The 20,657-nt window shown below is 54.4% G+C and overlaps 1 protein-coding gene across 2 annotated transcripts in view; it reads left to right on the top strand.

The window, feature by feature from the left end:
- Positions 1-19,996, top strand: part of GRM4 (glutamate metabotropic receptor 4) — a 45,961-nt gene extending 25,965 nt beyond the window's left edge. For both annotated transcript variants that reach the window (XM_061363029.1, XM_061363030.1), the window contains exons 4-11: positions 157-292; positions 3,443-3,597; positions 4,080-4,220; positions 9,096-9,296; positions 10,064-10,200; positions 10,695-11,630; positions 16,422-16,668; positions 19,128-19,996. In XM_061363029.1, coding sequence (XP_061219013.1) covers positions 157-292; positions 3,443-3,597; positions 4,080-4,220; positions 9,096-9,296; positions 10,064-10,200; positions 10,695-11,630; positions 16,422-16,668; positions 19,128-19,177 — 2,003 coding nt within the window. In that variant the 3' untranslated portion in view covers positions 19,178-19,996. The remainder of the gene's footprint in view (positions 1-156; positions 293-3,442; positions 3,598-4,079; positions 4,221-9,095; positions 9,297-10,063; positions 10,201-10,694; positions 11,631-16,421; positions 16,669-19,127) is intronic.
- Positions 19,997-20,657: the final 661 nt, after the last annotated feature.

Genomic DNA, 20,657 nt, shown 5'->3' with positions numbered 1-20,657 from the left:
GGGAGGGCTTGGGTACATGTCCCAAGGGGCTGGGTGGTGGCCGTGGGGCTCTGTGAGCAGTGCCGAGCTCTTTGCCTGTTGTGGGGCTGAGGAGCTGGGGGCGATGGGGATGCAGGATGTGTCTCACCGGGGTGGGGGATGCTCTCTGTGCTGCAGGGGGTGTGTGCGTGGCCCAGTCCGTCAAGATCCCGCGGGAGCCCAAGCCTGGAGAGTTTGACAAGATCATCCGTCGCCTGCTGGAGACCTCCCATGCGCGCGCCGTCATCATCTTCGCTAATGAGGACGATATCAGGTGCGGAGGGGCCGGGGGGCATGGACTTCAGGGCACCCGCAGTGAGCTCCATGTGAGCCCCCGCTCATGGGGCTGGCCAGGGTGCAGGATGCTAATGGCAGAGCTGGGCACTGCAACGGGAGCCAACTGCACCTGCAGCGTGCATGTGTGTCTGCAATGGGGTGTAAACGCATCTGCAGTGAGGTGTAGATGTGTCTGTGACATGGTGCTTTTAACGTGGTGTAGATGTGTATGCGACATAGTGTAAATGCATCTGCAATGTGGTGTATCTAATGTGGTGTTGATGTGTCTGCAACCTGGTGTATTACCATGGTTAGATGTGTCTGCAATGGGGTGTAAATGCATCTGCAACGTGGCGTAGATGTGTCTGTGACATGGTGCCTTTAACGTGGTGTAGATGTGTCTGCAACGGGGTGTAAATGCATCTGCAATGTGGTGTAGATGTGTCTGCAGCCTGGTGTATTTAACATGGTGTAGATGTGTCTGCAACAGGGTGTAAATGCATCTGCAACGTGGTGTAGATGTGTCTGTGACATGGTGCTTTTAACATGGTGTAGATGTGTCTGCAACGGGGTGTAAATGCATCTGCAGTGTGGTGTAGATGTGTCTGCAGCCTGGTGTATTTAACATGGTGTAGATGTGTCTGCAACAGGGTGTAAATGCATCTGCAAAGTGGTGTATCCAATGTGGTGTAGATGTGTCTGCAACCTGGTGTATTTAACATGGTTAGATGCATCTGCAGCGGGGTGTAAATGCATCTGCAATGTGGTGTAGATGTGTCTGTGACATGGTGCTTTTAACGTGGTGTAGATGTGTCTGCAATGGGGTGTAAATGCATCTGCAATGTGGTGTAGATGTGTCTGTGACATGGTGTATTTAACGTGGTGTAGATGTGTCTGCAATGGGGTGTAAATGCATCTGCAATGTGGTGTATCCAATGTGGCGTAGATGTGTCTGCAGCGTGGTGTAGGCATGCCTGTGACATGGTGTATTTAACATGGTGCAGGTGCATCTGCAACCTGGTGTTCCCAACATGGTGTAGATGTGTCTGCGACATGGTGTATTTAACATGGTGTAGATGTGCCTGCAACGTGGTGTACCCAATGTGGTGTAGATGTGTCTGGAGCACGGTGTACCCAACGTGGTGTAGATGTGTCTGGAGCACGGTGTACCCAACGTGGTGTAGATGTGTCTGCAGTGCAGTGTACCCAACGTGGTGTAGATGTGTCTGCAGTGCAGTGTAGCTGTATCTGCGTAGCTGCCTTTGCATTGTGGCTCAGATGTCACTCCAGTGGGCAGAGGATGCAGCTTCCACCATGTCAGGGACCCACCAGAGCTGACTTTAGGGTGGCTGCCTGATGCATTGCTGCCATCAAACCACACCACCACAGAGCTCACAGGAGATCAAACCCGCTCTCACAACCCCTGCTGTCACGACCCGGCTGCTTCACTCAGCTCTAATGTGGGGTCTCGCTGAGCACCGCCTGTGGCAGGATCCAGATGCTGGTTCTGCTCTGCTCTGCAGCTCAGCCCCTAGCATGGAAGAGGGACAGGTCCTGGGGGGCCTTTGGGGACCCCTCCCCTTGCCGCTTTGCTTGCCTGATTTGCCTGAGGATGCAGCCAGGCTTTGAGGTGATGAGCAGCTCTGCAGGCGAAGCGATGCCTTGCAGCTCCTGTTGTTTATGGAGCAGAATGATTCACATGGAACTACCCCTGATTTCTTAAGTATCTAATTTATTAATCAGCAAACATTATGCAAATGTGAGTAAACTGCGATTTGAAATCAGTTTACATCAGATGCTCAAACGCTCCAAGTTTCTTTTTTCCTTCCTTAATAGAAATGTCTGCAAACCTGACATTTACGCGGGTGTGCGGCGAGAAGCGGGGGATTTACCTCGCTGTGTAAATGGCAAGCCCCATTAACTGGGGTTTGTAAATATTTACCCATCCAAATAGGATTACATCCCATGAACAGCCGTTTGCGCACACCCACCTCGCGCAGGGTGAGCGTGGGTTTAGCCCCGGCATGGAGATTGCGGATCATGACCCCCGTGCCAGTTTGGGCTATGGAGCCTGGAAGATGGAGCTGCCTCCCCTGCAATGTGCAAGGAAGATGGTCTGAGGATGGCTGCTGCTGAGATTTCTGCCTGGCTTAGGCTGGGTGTAAATCACTGATCCCACAGGAACACCTTTGATTTCCCCTGGGAAGATCTGGCCCTGCACAATGACCATGGATGGCTGGAGATGCTTGCAGTGGGACATGGACTTCGCTGACTTCCTTGCGATGGGATGCGCATGGAGCATAGGGCACAGCTTCCTGCTGTCCCCATAGCTCCAGCATGAGCCTGCCTCTTCCCATCTTGTCTCCTCTCTCTGATTTGTATTTATTGTTATTTCTCTTATCTCGTGTTTCAAACACCATCTGGACTTGAAATGATCAGCTCCTGTGAGTCACAAAACCTGCTTCCTCGCTGCGTAAGAGGATGAAGCCGCCCCAGGCTCCGCTCCTATGGGGCTGGGGACCCACATGAGCCCCCTGAGGGCATGTGGGGCTGGGAATAAGGAGCCTGGAAGGTTGGATCCAAGAAAGCTCCCATCCACCTATTAAGGTTTCCTGAGCTGGCTGGCACTGGTGGAATGCACAAGCACATGTGGCTGAGTGTCTGGCCATGGTGAGGATGCTCAGCAGGATGGATGGCATCTCTGGCTCCCAGCTGCTGCCCAGCTGAGCCCAGCAGAGCCTAGTTCAGCTCTAGCCTGAGCACTGGCATCACTGCCTGGCTTTCTCCCATGGCTTGCAGTGCTGATTGGAGCTGAGAGCACACTGCTGCTGCGTTTCCTGCCTGCTGTGACACAACCCAATCCCCCCCCCCCCGAGTTGTGTAATTAAGGGGGAAATTCAATTACCAGTCAGCAAATACACAAATGATGTGGGAGAAGCAGCCTGCGTGCCCAGGCTGGGAGGACAGAGGGTGCGGGAGCTGAGCAGCACAGTTTGCTCTTGTCTTCACATGCACACCGGGTTGTGGATGGTGCCAACTGGAGCGGGAGATGCAAACAGCACAGAGTCCTGCCCTGTGCCGGTATCCTGCTTCCATGGGGCTGCACATGGAGCCCCATGGTGCCAGCGCCTGTTGCTTCTCTCTGCAGAAGGGTGCTGGAGGCGGCCAAGAGGGCGAACCAGACAGGACACTTCATCTGGATGGGCTCGGACAGCTGGGGCTCCAAAATCTCCCCCGTCCTTCACCTGGAAGAGGTGGCCGAGGGCTCCGTCACCATCCTGCCCAAGCGGGTCTCTGTTAAAGGTAAGCGGCTGTGTTCCGTGGGTACCCTCAGCATCCCCCCGGGTCGGTTGTGCCCCTGAAAGCATCCCCTTAACTGCCAGGTTTTGGCTGTAAAATCATCCTAGAATGGTTTGGGTTGAAAAGGACCTTAAAGCTCACCCAGCTCCAACCCCTGCCACGGGCAGGGACCCCTTCCACTGGAGCAGCTTGCTCCAAGCCCCTGTGTCCAACCTGGCCTTGAGCACTGCCAGGGATGGGGCAGCCACAGCTTCTCTGGGCACCCTGTGCCAGCGCCTCAGCACCCTCACAGGGAAGAGCTTCTGCCTAAGAGCTCAGCTCAGTATCCTCTCAGGCAGGTTAAAGCCATCACCCCATGTCCTGTCCCTACAGGCCCTCCCAGCTTTCTTGCTGGCCCCTTTAGGTACTGGCAGTTTCTCTAAGGTCTTCCCAGAGCCTCTGCCATCCCAGAGATTTATCCCTTCCATCCCCTCTTCCCTGGGCAGGTTTCGACCGCTACTTCTCCAGCAGGACTCTGGACAACAACCGCCGGAACATCTGGTTCGCTGAGTTTTGGGAGGAGAATTTCCACTGCAAGCTGAGCCGGCATGCACTGAAGAAGGGCAGCAGCATCAAGAAGTGCACCAGTAAGAGCTGTGGGGATGCTGTGGGCGAGCAGAGGCCACCTGGGTGCGTGTTGCTGTAGCACACAGGGTGCAAAGGGATGTGGAGGCAATAGCAAAGAACCCAGGTGGGAATGTGGGGAAGGCTGGAGAAATACTGGAGCTTCTGCGTTGCTGGGGAATGAGTGCGATGCGGGGCTGCCCCGTGCCTGTGTGGACACTCTGGTGTTTGCTGGGCTCCTGACAGTGGCAGCTTGTCTAAAAGTGGATGGGAACGGTGCACAAAACTGCCTTTGTGCGTCCTGATGTGCTGTGTGTGATGCAGGAAGCATGTGGAGCCTGTTGGTTGGCATGTGTGTGAAAGCACGGTCCCCATGCAGGGCTCTCAGGGCAGCTCCTTCTCATGCATGCCTCTTTCACATCTCCCAGCCCTCGGCCCCTGCTTCTGTGGGTACAAACCCACCCAAGTCTGGGGGACTTGGGGATGAATTCTGCACTATTATGCAGCATTTGGACAACTACCTCTTTCTCATCTTATTCTAACACAAGCATCATTGTCCTGTGTAAGGCATGAAGCCACTGGAGCATCCTTGCTCCCTTGCAAGCAGCTCCTATCTCACTGGAGCAGGCTGAAAGACCAGGGTGGTTGCAGAGCAATGGGGCCAATAGGTAGCATACGGTCAGGATCTGGCTCTTGCTCAGCCAGCATTGATGCTGTGGCAGCAGGAAGGGTGCTGCCAGGCCCCATGGGAGAGTGCAGGGTGCCCGCAAGGGGGGCACTGCTGCAGTGGTGTTTGCCTGTGTCCGATGCCCCTTTGTCACTGCAGGCAGGGAACCTCATCTCTGCAGAACCCGATCCCAGGGCCCCAGCCTCCTCCTTAACCCCACATTTTTGCCCATTTCCAGCTAAAAGAGGCTTGTGGGGATTAATGCAGTAAACAAGGCAACCGGGGGATCTGTCTTGCTGACAGCACTGCTGCCGAGGTGATGCTTGGAAGCTCAAGGAGGTGACATGTTTACTGAGAGATGGGAGAGATTTACTGCCTGCCTGGCACCGGCTGAAGGCAGATAATGACGTGGAGGCTCGCAGGCTGCGATGTGGCAGGACTGGGGACATTTGTATGTGTGTCCCTTTCCCTTGGGGGGGATGCCTGCGGAAGCCATGGCGTGCTGGCTGTGCCTGGGAACTTTGATCATTAAGGGTTGCTTTTTGCCCCTGCTTTCACTGCTGAGGATGAGGATGAGGATGAGGATGATGCTTCCACACCCTCTCCCTTGCAGGCATTCCTCACATGATCTGGGGACACCAATTTGGCTTTCCAGTACTGTAGCTTCCCCAAGTAGTCTTGTGGCTAATGCATAGGTATGAAGTGGGTAAGCAGCAATGGTGAGCAAGAGAACTTGCCCGTATCCATGGCCTTGGGTAGCTGAGAGCTTCTCATCTTCCCTGACTATGTTGAGAGGTCCCCAGCACCGGGAAATGCATGAGCAAGTCTTGAAAACCACTGATCTCTTCATCTTCATCGTAATGTAGTGTTTAAACAAGCAATATTTCAGGCCAAGGTATTAGTGGAGGCGGCTGAAACCACGACATGGCAAATGTCCTAAGAACTGTCTTCAGATTATCTGAATTTGTCAGCAAATAAATTATCCCCTGAACGTTTGCTTGGCAGATAGACCGGGGAAATAACACGCGATGAAGCAAATAACCTGCCCGTGCGGATCCGTGCACTCCTGCTTTGCATGCCTTATGCAAATGTCCCCTTTGGGGCTGTTTTCTAAAGGGAATTGCATTGATTTTCTCCATAAGCTTCAAGTTTAGGTAGAACCCAGGAGAACTCAAGAAATGCTGGATTTGCTTGCTTTTGCATCCCAAAACCAAAGGGTCCCATGGGAAGGTGAGGGGTGAGGGCTGGGGTGGGCATCAGGTTTTGGGGCAATTCCTGCTGGCAGCTGCTCACGTTATCCCCGAGACCAACCCCAGCACCCATCAGGACCTGTGTGCCCATCCCCAAGTAGTTCTGCTAGGACCAGGATTAGGCCAGGACCTGCTTTTACAGGAGGATCCCCTCAGCATCCTTCCCCACACCCAAGCTCCCTCCATCAGGCTATACATATATACCCTTATACATAAGGGTCCTGCGGGAAGCCCTTGCTCACACTGGGACAGGATCCTGCCAGTGCTGCCTCATTAACAGTTCACACACATGCGGATGCAGACAGGGAGGAGCTGGAATGCTGCAAGTGGGATGGAGGAGCCAATGGGGTGACAAGGGCAGGAGGACGGGGCAGGGCTCGGGGCTGTGTCCCTCCGTGTGCCACTCACAAGGGGACTGCAGGATGCTCCCAGGCTCTACGGGCTCCTCTTTCTCCAGGAGAGCTCAATAATGGCCTTCATTTAGCAGGGCTAGATGGTGACTGCTTTGAAGCAGGATGGGAATATGTCTGTGTGCACCTCTGCCTGGCCAGGCGGTGGGTAGATGTCGAGCAGCAACGTGGGCACAGGGGAAAGGAGCTTTTATTTGATTTTCCTTCTTTATCTGTGATCCCTCATATTCTTTCCCCTTTCTGTTTTGCTTCTCACTGCTCTCAGTATGAGGTTGGGGTTTTTTTTCTGTGGCACTGGCTGTTTTCCAGCACAGCGTGCCCCAGCCAGGCCAATGGGGAGGATTTGCACTGCTCGTTGGTAGTTAAGATGATAAAAGGCTCCTGCTGACTGCAGGCAGGTCATCCCAGCAATACCTCTGCTCAGCATCCCTTCAGCTCCACCGTATGCCCTCTTTGTGGAGATGTTTGCAATGCGCATCCCTCTTACAGGGACAGTCAGTGCTGCTGGATGGGCTCCCCCCAGCCCAAAAGCATTGTGTTGGGTGCTGCCACCAGCACCCATGAGACTTGGAGATTCAGAGGCAGCACCTTCCCTAGCTCTCTGTATCAGCACTGGGGGTGATGTCGGTTAACTGGCGAAAGCCGGGGATGTGATGGGAATTGATGCTAATGCCGTCTCATCCACTGCCTGAGGAGATGGCTGCACCCATCCTGCAATGGGTGCTCACAGGGGCTCATCACAGGCTTGAAAGTTAATTATCAGCTCTGTAGAAGGATGCCCGGCCCTGCTATTGTAATCAGAGGGGTCGCATGCCTTTTGTTGTCCTAATCTACTGAGTTTGGCAGAGATTTATTGTCTCTGCATTGGGAACAAGCCTTCGCTTTCTGCTCTCTGTTGTCCCCTCTGTGCACCAGCTTAATTCCTGTCTGCAAATGCAGCTGGGGCTTGGGGCAAGGTGCCCATGGAGATGCACAGCCTTGGAGGTGTCTGCTTATCTGTGACAGCTTGGCTTTGGCACTAGAGCTGGGTTCTCCCACCACTGCTCGCTGCAAGCCAGGGGGGTGTTTGGGAGGCAAGTCCAGCCTCTGCAGCCTGTGTTATCACAATGGATGGTATTTTACTTGCTGGGACCTGTGTGGGGTTTGAGGTGCCTGCTGGGAAGCTGAGGAGCTGGAATGGGATAACTCTTGAGTGTCCCCTGGGCAGACTGGCAGTCCCAATGGCTCAGCTCCCCTGGACAGTCTATTACACCCTGGTTTTCAATGGATAATTATCCTGACAGGATAGAGCAGATTGCCTGCGCCTTGAGAGCTGAATGCAGGGAAAAGCCCAAAGTTGAGGGAGGAGATTAATAGCTCTTGTCAATAATGTGGAAGAAAAGATAACTTGATGGGTTTCACATGGGTAATCTCCATGTATACAAAAGCATTTTCATAACTTTGAAGGATGTGCTATAAATTCATTCCCTTGATATCATCTTTCCTTCTTGGTCAGTTCACTATTCATTTGCTTTAGTGTCCTGTCAGTGGCATGTTTCTCTCTCAGTCCCAAAGGAACCTTTGGGCATGTGGCCCTTGGGCTATCCCCACTCAGTGGAGATTTGCTCCGCATCCAGCACTGGTCTCATCCCACCTTCCTGCAGCAGGGAAGGGAGGAATCAGCAACTGCTGCTTCCATATGCCTTTCCTGTGCCCATCTGCACAGGCTGTGTGGCTGGTCCCCTGCGATCCCCACCTTGCATCCGGGAGCATCCATGCGTGGTGGAGTCAGGATTAATTTTGGATGCCTTTGCAGGGATTTCTGGGGTGGTTTTGCCTCTCCAGAGCAGGAAGCTCTGCCTTCATCTCCCTGAGAAACTCCTTCCCCTCTTGCTGCTGTGGCCCTACCGCAGAGGTGGTGATGGAGATGCAGAGGCTGTGGCTCTGTCGCGGCATTGCCCCATGGGAGACTCTTTCTTAGCTGTAATTAACAGCGTGCTACATTAATCGGTGTCTTCTGCTAAATGATGAACGTGTTTCTTGTCCCATTAAGGGCGGTGATGACAGGAGGGGCAGGGAGCTGGCCCTGCAGGGTGCTGCAAGCTGGGGTGGCCACGGAGGCTGCAAAGGGCTGTGGGTCAGCAGGATGGGAGGGCAGCAGGGGGTGATGAGGGGAACAGGGTGGCAGGAGGACAGTGATGGACACTGCCTGGGTGCTCCCTTGGTGCTACTGATAGAGGCTGAGCTCCTGGCAGAGGGGGTGAGAATGGGATGTCAATCACAGCCCATGTCCCACTGGGAGTACAGGGATGTTCATAGCACTGGGCATTGACATCCAAAGGGCTCTTGGAAGAACAGCTTGAGGTGTGCTTCTGCCCTGCTCCTCCTCCCTGTGGCATGCCTAGGTAGTGTAAGCTTCCCGTTAGGACAGAGGTGCCCTGGCTGGTGATGGGTTTGTGGGTTTGGGATGGGGTTGGAGTTTCCAGCTGCTTCAGTCCAGAGAGGGCTTGTTTGCAAGGGTTTGGCTGCAGTGGAGGTGGGGAATGGCTGGGACATCAGGGAGATGCAGCCCGGCTTTACGTGTGTCTGCAGACCGGGAGCGGATTGGCCAGGACTCCTCGTACGAGCAGGAGGGCAAGGTCCAGTTCGTCATCGACGCCGTCTACGCCATGGGGCACGCTCTGCACAACATGCACAAGAACCTGTGCCCTGGCAAGGTGGGGCTGTGCCCCAGGATGGACCCGGTGGATGGTGTGGAGCTGCTCAAGTACATCCGCAGCGTCAACTTCTCAGGTCTGTCCATCCCTGGGGCTGGGTGGCTCCGGTTGTCCCCGTTATGGGTCACACAGCAGCACCCACAGTTATCCGTGATACCATTTGGTACCCACTGCAAATACTGGGTGGTTTTGCAGCACAACAGCAGATGGGGAGGTCTGAGCTTCCACATCTGGAGCCTTTGGGAAGGAACCCGGCATCAATCCTGCCCTCACCCTGCTATCCTTCTGCCTGTGTCCCCACGGCTGCCCCACTGCCTGGCAGAGGTCCTGCTGCATCACGAATTGTGCTGCTGTGTTCTTGTCTGTGTTCGGATCTCCTCTGGAAGTACATCTTTTTCTCTGTTCTATCTCCTTAAACATTTTCTGTCTTGTTCTCCTTATTACTTCTATTTATCTCCGCACTGCAATCTCCTCTGCAGTGTCTCTTTTATTTATTTTTCCTTCTTGCTTGATTTTTCTCTCCTTTTCATTGTGTTTTTCTGCACAGTTTACTTGATTTAACTTTAGAGCACCTTTTCCCTGCTTTCTTATACGAAGCACTAACCTGGCTGGTGCAACTGCTTGGTGCCTGGCACTGCTCCCTGAGCTCCAGCTCCTGGGGCCATCAGTGGGTCAGTGCTATAAGGTCCTTGTACCAGCATCACTCTGGCAGCTTGCAGCACCCGCAGCAGTGGGAAACCCCGCACCGAGAGGGAAGCATCAAACCAGAGCCCCCTTCAACACCATCACCCAGGGCAGCTGGTGCTGGCGGTGCTGGGGATGCTGAGCCTCCCTCTCCTGCAGGCATTGCCGGGACTCCCGTGACGTTCAATGAGAATGGAGATGCACCAGGGCGCTACGACATCTACCAGTACCAGATCAGGAACTCCACTCCTGAGTACAGAGTCATCGGGCAATGGACCGACCACCTCCACCTAAAAGTAAGGCTGGGGTCTGGCTTCTGCCTGGTGCTAAGGGGAAGGTCCTGCAGGGGAAGGACATGTAGCCTGTAGCAAACCCAGCTGTCAGCCAGGGAGCCCATGGGTGTAAAGTTTGGCAGCCAGACTTTGGGGGTTCAGAGGAGAGGGTGTCCCTTGTGGCTCAGCCTCAGAGACCCACCATTGTGTGCGTGGCCATATCCCATGGGCTCTGAGCATCTGACTTTGCAGCTCTGATAAGGGGAGGAGAGGCCAGAACAGAGCAGAGGGGTTTTCCTAGGGAAGAAGGGACTCTATTTTGGGTTTCTGGTGTTGACTTTTCCCAAAAGGTGGATGGAGAGCTTGTCCTGCCCCCATGCTGGGTAGGCCCATACATGGGATGTACTGTTGGGGAGAGGGGTTGGATGCAGGCACCACTGTTCTGAGCAGAGGTGCCCTAGGGATGCTGGACATGCCCAGCTGGATGTCAATGGGGTTGGTGCCATCTTGCCCCACAGGTGGAGAGTATGCTATGGCCTGGGGGTGGGAATCAGCTCCCCAGCTCCATCTGCAGCCTGCCCTGCAAGCCGGGCGAGAGGAAGAAGTTGGTGAAGGGCATTCCCTGCTGCTGGCACTGCGAGCGCTGCGATGGCTACCAGTACCAGCTGGATGAGTTCCACTGCAAGCGGTGCCACTTCAATGAGCGGCCCAACGAGAACCACACCAGCTGCACCCCCATCCCCATCATCAAGCTGGAGTGGAGCTCGCCCTGGGCTGTGGTTCCTGTCTTCATTGCCATTGTGGGCATCATCGCCACTCTCTTTGTGGTGGTCACCTTCGTGCGCTACAACGATACGCCCATCGTCAAGGCGTCGGGGCGGGAGCTGAGCTACGTCCTGCTGACGGGCATCTTCCTCTGCTACGCCACCACCTTCCTCATGATTGCTGAGCCCGACTTGAGCACGTGCTCCTTGCGGCGCATCTTCCTCGGGCTCGGCATGAGCATCAGCTACGCCGCCCTGCTCACCAAGACCAACCGCATCTACCGCATCTTCGAGCAGGGCAAGAAGTCGGTGAGCGCGCCCCGGTTCATCAGCCCCGCATCCCAGCTGGTCATCACCTTCAGCCTCATCTCACTGCAGCTCGTGGGTGTCTGCATCTGGTTCATCGTGGACCCGTCCCACTCTGTCATTGACTACGAGGACCAGCGGACTACAAACCCCCACTTTGCCCGGGGCATCCTCAAATGTGACATTTCGGACCTCTCCCTCATCTGTTTGCTTGGGTACAGCATGCTTCTCATGGTCACCTGCACTGTGTATGCTATTAAGACCCGCGGGGTCCCAGAGACCTTTAATGAAGCCAAACCCATCGGGTTCACCATGTACACTACTTGCATTGTGTGGTTAGCCTTCATCCCTATATTTTTTGGGACGTCACAGTCAGCGGAAAAGGTAAGTGAGGAGGGACAGGTCTGGCTGGGGGCTGCCAGGAAGGGGGCTGGAAGAGGCTGGCATGTCCTAAGGAAGGAGGGGGCCTGCCAGCTTGGGAATTGCAGTGGGAAGAGTCCCTGTAATAGGGAATAAGACTTCCCTGTTTCATTTCTTCCCTCTAATTCTGGTTTTTAGTGCCCCATTGGCTGCCCTGCTCCTCTCCAGACAGGGTAGCAGTGGGCAGCAGAGACTGCTGTGGGCTGGGGGAGGATGAGTGCGCAGAACAGATCTAGGTCATTGTCATGAGCACCATTTGTGCATGGAAAAGGGATGACGGGCTGCTCAGCCAGCACCTTTTCCCAGTGCTGAGTCAGTGATGGAGAACGGGGAGATGGTGCTGTCCTCCAAAATGCATGAGTGCCGAAAGCAGGGGAGGGCAAGGGGCTGAGGGGCTTGAGGAGGAGCATCCTTGCCACTCTGGTTGTGACTTAACCAGTCAGGGTAGACAAGGCCAGGCCAGATACACCCTGTCAGTCTGTCCATGGGCAGCTCCTGAAGAGTGGTCCCGGTGCTGGTACCTGCAGGACTGAAGCCAGCCTGGATGAAGGTCCGTGCTCAAGTAAGAGGGATTGAGAACAAAGAAGAAAAATCTCATGAACGAGACCCAAATCCCCTTTGCCTGCCAGCCAAAACAAGAATCCCATTTGTGTTAAATGCAAACAGCTCACGCCTGCCAGCCAGAGCTGCCTGTGAGAAATAAACCTCGGTGTTGCTATTCCCTGGGAATCCCCAGGCTGCCCCACTGCCCGGATTCCTTCTGGAGCCATCACAAGTGGGACCATTTCCTCTGGTTGTGCCTGCTGTGATGCTGAGCTGCTGGCACCGTGGCTTTTGGAAACACCTACTGCAGAAGGGCCAGGAGTGGTTTGCTGGGAGATGTTTCAGCTGTGTCCTGCAGGGCTGTCTCTGCTCAGAGCACCAAACCCTGGAGCCTGAGATCTGCACAGGCACCTCTAACCTTGGCACAACCAAAAAGCCTCTACCAAACCAGCCCACCCTGGCTGGAAATGCAAAGGATTAAAGGAAATAAATGGAGCCTTTTGCAGCATTTCCATTTTGATGGGATGGCAGGGGAGATACTAACAAGAAAGCAGGTTTTTTAAGAAATTATTGCAAAACAAAAGCTCCCTTAAAGCCTCTTTAATGTGCTCGGCATACTGTGGGTAATAAAGATGGAAATGATAATGATTGTAGATTATGCGCAAGGTTGCTCACCTCTTCACTGCAGCTTGTCATGGGATAATTTAGGGCTGCCGAAAGCTGGCTGTCAAGCAGCAGCTCGACAATAGGCTGTGCCTCACTTCGGGGGCTTGTAATATGCAGGGCTCCTCTGTTATTAGGCTGCTAACAAGCTGATTAGAGGCGGAAAAAGTGATGTTCCCAACTCCCCTTGGACGCGGCTCGCTCTCTCAAAGCCTGCGGCTGCCACAGCATCCACTGAGCACTCCCAAGGAGGGGTTTGTGGCTGTTGAGCTTGGTGCTGGGCTGCGCTGCTGTGTGCGCTGAGCATCGCCGGGCTGCGGCTGAAGGATGCTGGATGCGCTCAAAGGGGCAGCCAGAGGAACCGGGTGCTCAGTGCACTGATGCTTTAGCTGCTGGTTTGGAGTATTGGGGAGGAAAAGGCCAAAAAGGTGTCATTCCGCAGCCTGCATGGATCTGGTGTTGGCATCACACTGTGGTGCTCCTGGTGCTGCTGGGATGCTCAGGGGGGCATCCCCATGTCGTCGCAGAGAGGGATCCCCTCATCTTCGCCCCATTCCTGCAGGGACATCACCCACTCTTCTCCCCATAGAGCACAGCTGGAGGTTCACTGGAGTCCTGAGGATGCCACAGGGCAGACTCACACCTCCAGTCTCTGCTGGCAACTCTGTCCTGACCCCATCTGAGCTGCTGATAGTCCGGAGGAGATGAATAAACCCCTTCGGTTTAATTGCGTTTTGCTTTACCTCGTGCCTACAACTTTGCATGGAGGTGGCATATTATTATAACAAGTCCCCCAAGCCTTTTCTCAAAAGAACCTCTTATCCCTGCCGATCCCAGCGGATTACAGAAATAGCAATAACAGAGGATCTAAAGAAAGAGACAATTTCCTGTGCTGATAAGGCAGCAGATGAACAGTGGTGTCATTGTCTGCTGCTCTGTTTATCACATTTGCTTTCAGTCAGGGAAAAGAGGGAGAGAGAAAGGAAGGAGAAGGACTGACTGTCCAGTGGTTTGCTCAGTGGGACTGCATGAGGGCTGAGCGGGTTTTCCTTCCCTGGGTTTAGAAGGGGGGAGGTTGCCAATAAGGGCAGAGATTTGCTTTGGGACAAGCACAAGCTGTGCAAGGCTGTGCCTGGAGCCTGGGGTGCTCCCATGGGGTAGGATGGGCTCATCCAGCCCTGGGGCAAAGGCTGAGCACAACGCTGGGCTTGGGGATTGTATGGGGTCATTTAGGGTGGCTGCAGTCCCTCGACACAGCATCGTCATCTTGAGTCAGAGACAGGCTGTGGTCTTTGATCCTCTCTATGAAGCAGTGGATGCTGCTGCGCCGGGAGCTGGAACTTCTTTGATAGCTGCAGCGCACACCTCAAAGGGCTCTGGGGAAGCTCAGGTGTCAACAGCAGAGGGATAAAGGGGGGCCCTGGGTTGGAAACTGATTAAGAGAGCAGGGCCCAGAGTTGTGAGCGATGTCATTTTTTGATGTTACCGGTTAACTGCAGTGCTTCGTGGCTGTGCTTGGGTTCCAGGCTGAAAATGCTTCTCTCAGAGCTGGAAAGGGACCTGATGCAAAGCTGAGGTTAGAGCGGGATGCACAAAATGGGGCTGTCTCTGGCGAATGCATCACTGGGGTGCAGGGAGCCACGGTGGCCATCTGAGACCCCAGGAGTGCTGCAGGGCTCAGAGATGCGGGGAGTATGGGGTGTCTGGAGTTGGTGCCACTCGATAGGGAATCCCTATCAGCGATGGAGCCCGACCCGGAGATGCCTGAGCTCAATCTCAGCTGCTCTTTCCCTCTTTGCTGAAACGCCTCCAGGTCCCAAGGCACGGGTGGGAGTCGCTGCAGAGGCAGCAAACATGGGAAATGATGGATTGAGAAGTGATGCTCCTCTGAAAGGCATCTGCTGGGAGCAGGAGCACAGCAGGGGGGGGGGATGAAGGGCTGCTGAGCCTCAGCTGTGCCCCATGGGTGCTGAGCAGAGTTGTGCCCATCTCTGGGGCAGGGTTTGGGGTGCCTGGAGGTGGTGTCCCGGTGCTACCCTCATTCCCAGCATCCAGGTCACCTGCAGCGAAGTCTGTGGAGTCACAGCACAGGCTGAAAAGAAGAGAGAAGCATAAACGAAGTGCAGCTATTCTGGCCCAGGGATGTGTTTTGACTTTCCTTGATGAAATGGCATTTTTATTTCCATAAGGTGCCTAGATTGACTCTGTGTACACATAGAGAGAAGGTGGAACAAACAAACCAGCACATGTGACAGCAAGAGGTTTTCTTCTGGGGACAAACAAAACTTTTCCATTAACTCAAAACAAGCTTTATTTTGGCCTTCTTTTTCCCCTTTTGGGTTGATTTGAAATGCTTTGGATCCACGTGGTTTGTTTTCTTTGCACTGTTACTGGGACCCATGGTCCTGCTGGGATGACACCCCTGGGATGCTGCAGCCCCCCAGATCCCCCTGGCTCCTCCAGGTCCTGCCACCTTGCGCAGGGCTAAGTCCCATGTGTGAAATGACTGAAGAAGAAACCCCAGACACCGCGCTTTGACCCACAGGATAAAGCTCAGAAACTGCCTTGAGCCTCCTTCTAAAACCTTGTTGGCAACCGGCAAAGCAGCCCCAGCTCCAGAGCACAGATGGAGAAGACACCAAAGGCACCTGAAGACCCAGAGCCCTCTCCCTGCCCCAAGAGACCCAGCATGAGCTGTGTGGTAGAGGAGAGGATGCTGGAGCTGTGTGCCCAGAGCAGGGATGCTCACAGAGGGGCTGCTCGCCCAGGCTCCCGTGTTTCTTGGGTGCGAGAGGTGGGGATGTGCATAGGGAGGGCGTCTCTTTGCCTCCCATTGCCCCTGATTCAGATGCCCCCGGCTTGTAAGGAGCCTGCCAAATGCTTTCCATAGAAAAATGGATTATTCTGCAGCCAGATTAATGGGGTTTCATTTTGCAAAACATCTGTCACTGTTAGTCCTGGACAGTGAGCGTGAAATTAGTTTTGACTGCGGAAAGGCAACGTCAGTGTGTAATATGTGACTTACATGACAACGGCCCAGGGAGCCAGATGGGGAATGGGATTTACCTGTTGAAGGAGCTGGGGAAGCCGGGGGTGCTGTAGGCTGGACTGGGAGGAGGTGTTCTCTCTGTGTCCATCACCGTAGCATCAGCGGGCTGTGAGTGTGGGTGAGACAGAGGGAGGGTGATGAGGTGCAGGGGTTCTGTCCCTGCTGATGCTGGGGTGCTGGTGGGTTGCTGCTGCAGCACACATGAGTGTGGGGAGGGCTTGGCACAGGGAGGCCCTGAAACGCAGGTCCAGGCACTGGCACAGCATCCCTGTGTCTGCAGGGGGAGGAAACAGTGGAAGTGAGCCAAAGGCCCATGCAACAAGTTGAGTCTGATGTTTAGGATCCAATATTGCCACCATTTCCAAGCCTGGCTCCCCACCCCTTCACTGATTTAACCCAAACCTTTCCATGCCCCCATGTTTCCTCCTTTCCCTCTCTGGATAGGAGGATCTATCCAGATCTTCCTGGCTCCTACAGAGCTGTGCCCTTGTGTCTTGCAGATGTACATCCAGACCACGACGCTCACCATCTCGGTGAGTCTGAGTGCCTCGGTGTCCCTGGGCATGCTCTACATGCCCAAGGTGTACATCATCCTCTTCCACCCGGAGCAGAACGTCCCCAAGCGCAAGCGGAGCCTCAAGGCGGTGGTGACGGCGGCCACCATGTCCAACAAGTTCTCTCAGAAGGGAGGCTTCCGCCCCAATGGAGAAGCCAAATCAGAGCTCTGTGAAAACCTGGAAACACAAGGTAACGTGGTCCTGCTGGGGACCAATGGAGTGCTGGGAAAGCCAAACCCCTGGCTCGCTGGTGGGTCATAGCCATGCTCTCCTCCATGGGCACAAGCAATGGGATATCTCAGCCCCATGGCTTTGCCATCCCCCAGGACCAAGGGCAGTGTGGGAAGGGATGCATCTCATCCCTGGGGGGTCACTGGTCCACGCCATGGCCAAAGCCACCCTGAAGATGGAGGTGTGCTCTGGTTACCTGTGCTTCAGCTGGCGCATGAGGAGGGATGCCTGGCTGTTGGCCTTGTCAGCCTGACACTGGCCTCCCTGGGAAGAGGCTCAGGAACCCTTGGGAAGCTGCGAGTGTGTTTGCTTTGTGTTTGGGTTTCCAAAACCAGAGCCTTGCAGGAGGAAGGGATGATTGGAGCCAGTGCTGCTGGGGTCCTCTGAGAAGGGAAATCCCATCCAGGCTAAATCTGAAGCAAACCTTGTGGCAATACAAATGTTCCTCATGTACCAGCAGAGTTTCTGGGTTCCAGCATCAGCGGGATGGAGTCCAAACAGCATTTCATGGAAAGCCGTGATTGTCTTTGTAATCCCACGCTTGCTTCTTTCCATTCTGAGCTATTTAATATCCCTTGGCATCTCCGTCGCTCTGTGTAATGGCTCTCGCTGGCAGTAGCTCTGTATGCGACATCTCTCTGGAGGAGTCTCTCTGCAGAATCGACTCTTTCATCTACCTGTCCACCTTGTGAAGGGCTGCTACATGGTCAGGCCCACCAGCACCCATGCTTTTTCAAGCCTCTATCACAGATCCGTGTGGTCTGTGGTCCTATCCCAACGTGGCAGTGGGTACTGGTCCCCCCGTTACCCCCATTGTGTCTGTGCAAGAGATGCTCCATGCAAAGCTGGGAGTACCAATGGACTCCCCACAGTAAGGGCTTGCCAGGAGCAGCCCTGTCCTGGAGGCTCCCCATGGCATCGGTGTCACAGGCTGTGATCCTGTGTCTGTGTGACCTTGTTTCCCTCCAGCCACACACGGCTCCTGCCCAGGGCTCTGCTGGCACAAAGGGCTCAGAGGCATGGATGCAGTGAGCATCTCACCTGGGACCTGAACCCAGACAGTCCCATATGCTCTCAGCTGCTCTGGGCATCCTTTCCTGCATGGTTTTCGCAGCAGGAGCCGCTGGGACTTGTATTTGCCAGGAGCAGGGGGACCTGAGCGTCCCGTCTGCTGCATCCCAGTTCTGGGAATATGGGAGCTTGGTGTGAGCAGGGTGTCCATGGCATCAGTGCAGAGGGCAGGAGGCACTGGGGGGGGTGTCAGCAAGACCAAGGAGCTGTTCTTCACTGTCACTGACGGGTCATATATCATTAAATAAGCAGAGTAAGTAATTCTGATGTGGGCAGGTTATGGAAACACTGCGGCTAACCGCTCGCTGTCAGCTCTGATTTCTTAGGGCCTATCTAATTGTTATCTGGGGACACCAGAACCTGCAGCAAGGTTCATTTGTCAGCCAGGCACTGAGACAGGGAGAGCTGCTGCGTGCCCCCTCGCACAGTGCCGTGGGGATGGTCTCTGCAGAGGATGTGTTTGCGATGCTTGTGGTGTTTTGAGCTTTGCTGTGTGCGCTGGTGCTTGTCCATGTCCTTGGCTGGAGCGTGTCTGTGTGTGCTGAGCCCTGTGGTACCTGGGGACCAAGGCTCTGGGACAAGCCAGAGCTCTGCAAGCAGCAGCTTCCACCTCCCACAGCTGTGGCTGCCTCTAAAAGCAAGTGAAGGCACAGGAGGATTCGTTGCTATCTGGTGGAATCTATTTATTGCTGTCCTAGCTCCGGGCCTTGCTGCAGCTCCCTGCTGTCAGCCTGGGGCTTGTGGTGGTTCTGTGGCCACTGCTTCCCCTCCTGTGTTCAGCCCCATCCTGAGGGCTGGGGAAGCTGGAAGGTGGCAGCAGGTTTGTGTATGTGCCCTGCTCCTCCAGCATGGGCACAAGCATCCTGGGTGAGGGATGCAGCCGGGCTTCATACCATCACTGCGGGTGCTGCTGCTCAGGTCCATGGACCAGCGTGCAGGGTGCAGGCACCCGGCTTGGACCTCAGACCTTGCTCTGCAGGACTGGGGCGAGCTCAGCCTTTGGGAACATGAAACGGGTTTGTCTGTAAGAGGTTACTGAAGGAAGTGAATGGGAGCTTGAGAGCACATTCCACATGGCTCATGTCATGGCCTGGGGGCTCTCTTCATGATGAACTGTGTTCAGAGAGCCCCCAGGATCTGCCATGGGGCTCAGCCCCTCTGCCAGGCTCATTGCCCTTGCAGGGAATGATCCCAAGTGCCAGCACTGACCCATCCATGAGCAAACCCAATGTCACCTCCTCACCAGCATCCCCTGGCATGACGGTCAGGTCAGGGTGATGGGTTGGGGGCCAGGAAGGGATGATGGACTTCATTAATGATACATGTGAGGTTTGTCTCTCTTTCCAGCACTGGCTACCAAACAGACCTACGTCAGCTACAGCAACCACGCGATTTAGCTCCAGTGATCACAACTGCCTGGCATGGAGGGAGGCTGCGGATGCCCCGAGGGACCAGAGTCGCATCCTCATCAGGGGATGCTGGAAGGCACAGGGAGGTGGCAGCGGGGTGGGGGGGTGACACGCTCCTGGTGGGGCTGCTGGGCAGAGCTCCTGGGGAAGATGAGCAACAGCAGTAAAACAAGTACAAAGGAAGAACAGCAATGAGCCAGGGAGTGTTGTGATGGTGCGTGCGTCCCCAGGAGCAACAGTCGGACAGGGGGAAGGTGGTGCAGGGAAGAGGGGATGAACCTTGGCAAGTCTTTGGGTTTTTTTTTTCCTGTATTTTGGCAAAAAAATCCAACCAATACCCAACATCTGCCCTTTTCTGGAATTTGTGAGATTGTTTGTGGTTGTGCAGAACCTTCTGTTTGCTCTTTCTTTTGGTTTGAATCCTCCCTTTTCTTTGGTTCCTGTCTTCCTCCGTCCCTCCTCACTCGCTCTCCCGTCTCCTACCCAATCCTATATGTTGCAAAAAGGAAAAAAAAAAGAAATAAAAATGCATAAAATTCAACTTAAAAACAGACAATGAAATAAAATAAGATAAAACCTAGACTGTGTTCAAAGTGCTGATTTCTATAGGTGGTTAATTAATGTATGTGATGACCATATGGATTGAAATATGTCTGCTTTATGTACTGACCAGTCAAAAAACAAAAACCCACAAAAAAAAAAAGAAGTTCAGTGCCTGGATGTTTATGAACTCTTCGAGGACTGTGTAGAGCATGATCATTTTTATACAAGGAGATTTCTAATAAAAGACCATGGTTTTGCACTCGGCGTTTGCTGTCTCTTGGTCACTGTTCGTTCCAGGCTCCAGGAAGGCACTTGGGTTTGGTTGATGGGGAAGGTTTTGGGTGGCCGAGTGCTCCAGGACAACGTGGGGCTTGGTGTCCTTCTCCAGGCTAATGGCGACCTTGGGAGCAGGGATGGGACAGGGAGAGGAGAGCTCAGCATCTCTGGCACAGTGCATTGATGCACACACTGTAGCCTGTGTTGCACCAGTGCTCAGGGGTTGGGGCAGGATGCAGGGCACAAAGGGACAATTCCTTCCTATTTGCTGTTTGCCAGCGAATGGGCTGGGGATGGAGCACAGAGGAAGGGAATTCAGGGGCAGGGCCAGCTCCACCCTCCCCATCAGGACCACCTTGGGTTAATTAGGGAGTTCCCAGCTAATAAAAGCAGCTCTGCCCTTCCTGTGGGGAGGGTTCTTTCTCCTGGCTCCTTGGGATAGTGCTGCCTGCTGTGCAAGGTATGTGGCTGCTCCAAGAGTCTTGGGTTTGCCTGTTTTGGGGGGGTTTATTGTGTTTGATGCCTGTGTCTCTGTCCCAGTGCTCTTGGAAAGGGGGTGGATGTGCTGCTGGGTGAGGGGAGGGTGGTCTGAGCTTCTCTGTCTCCTGTAGAGCACATGGGAAGTGGGGAAAGGGGGCAGGGGAAGATG

The sequence above is a fragment of the Neopsephotus bourkii genome, unplaced genomic scaffold, assembly GCF_033783945.1.
Source record: "Neopsephotus bourkii isolate Nb327-2 ecotype Australia unplaced genomic scaffold, CSIRO-AGI_Nbou_v1 NB_1139, whole genome shotgun sequence".
Lineage (NCBI taxonomy): Eukaryota > Metazoa > Chordata > Aves > Psittaciformes > Psittacidae > Neopsephotus > Neopsephotus bourkii.
This window is presented reverse-complemented; position numbering and strand designations above follow the sequence as displayed.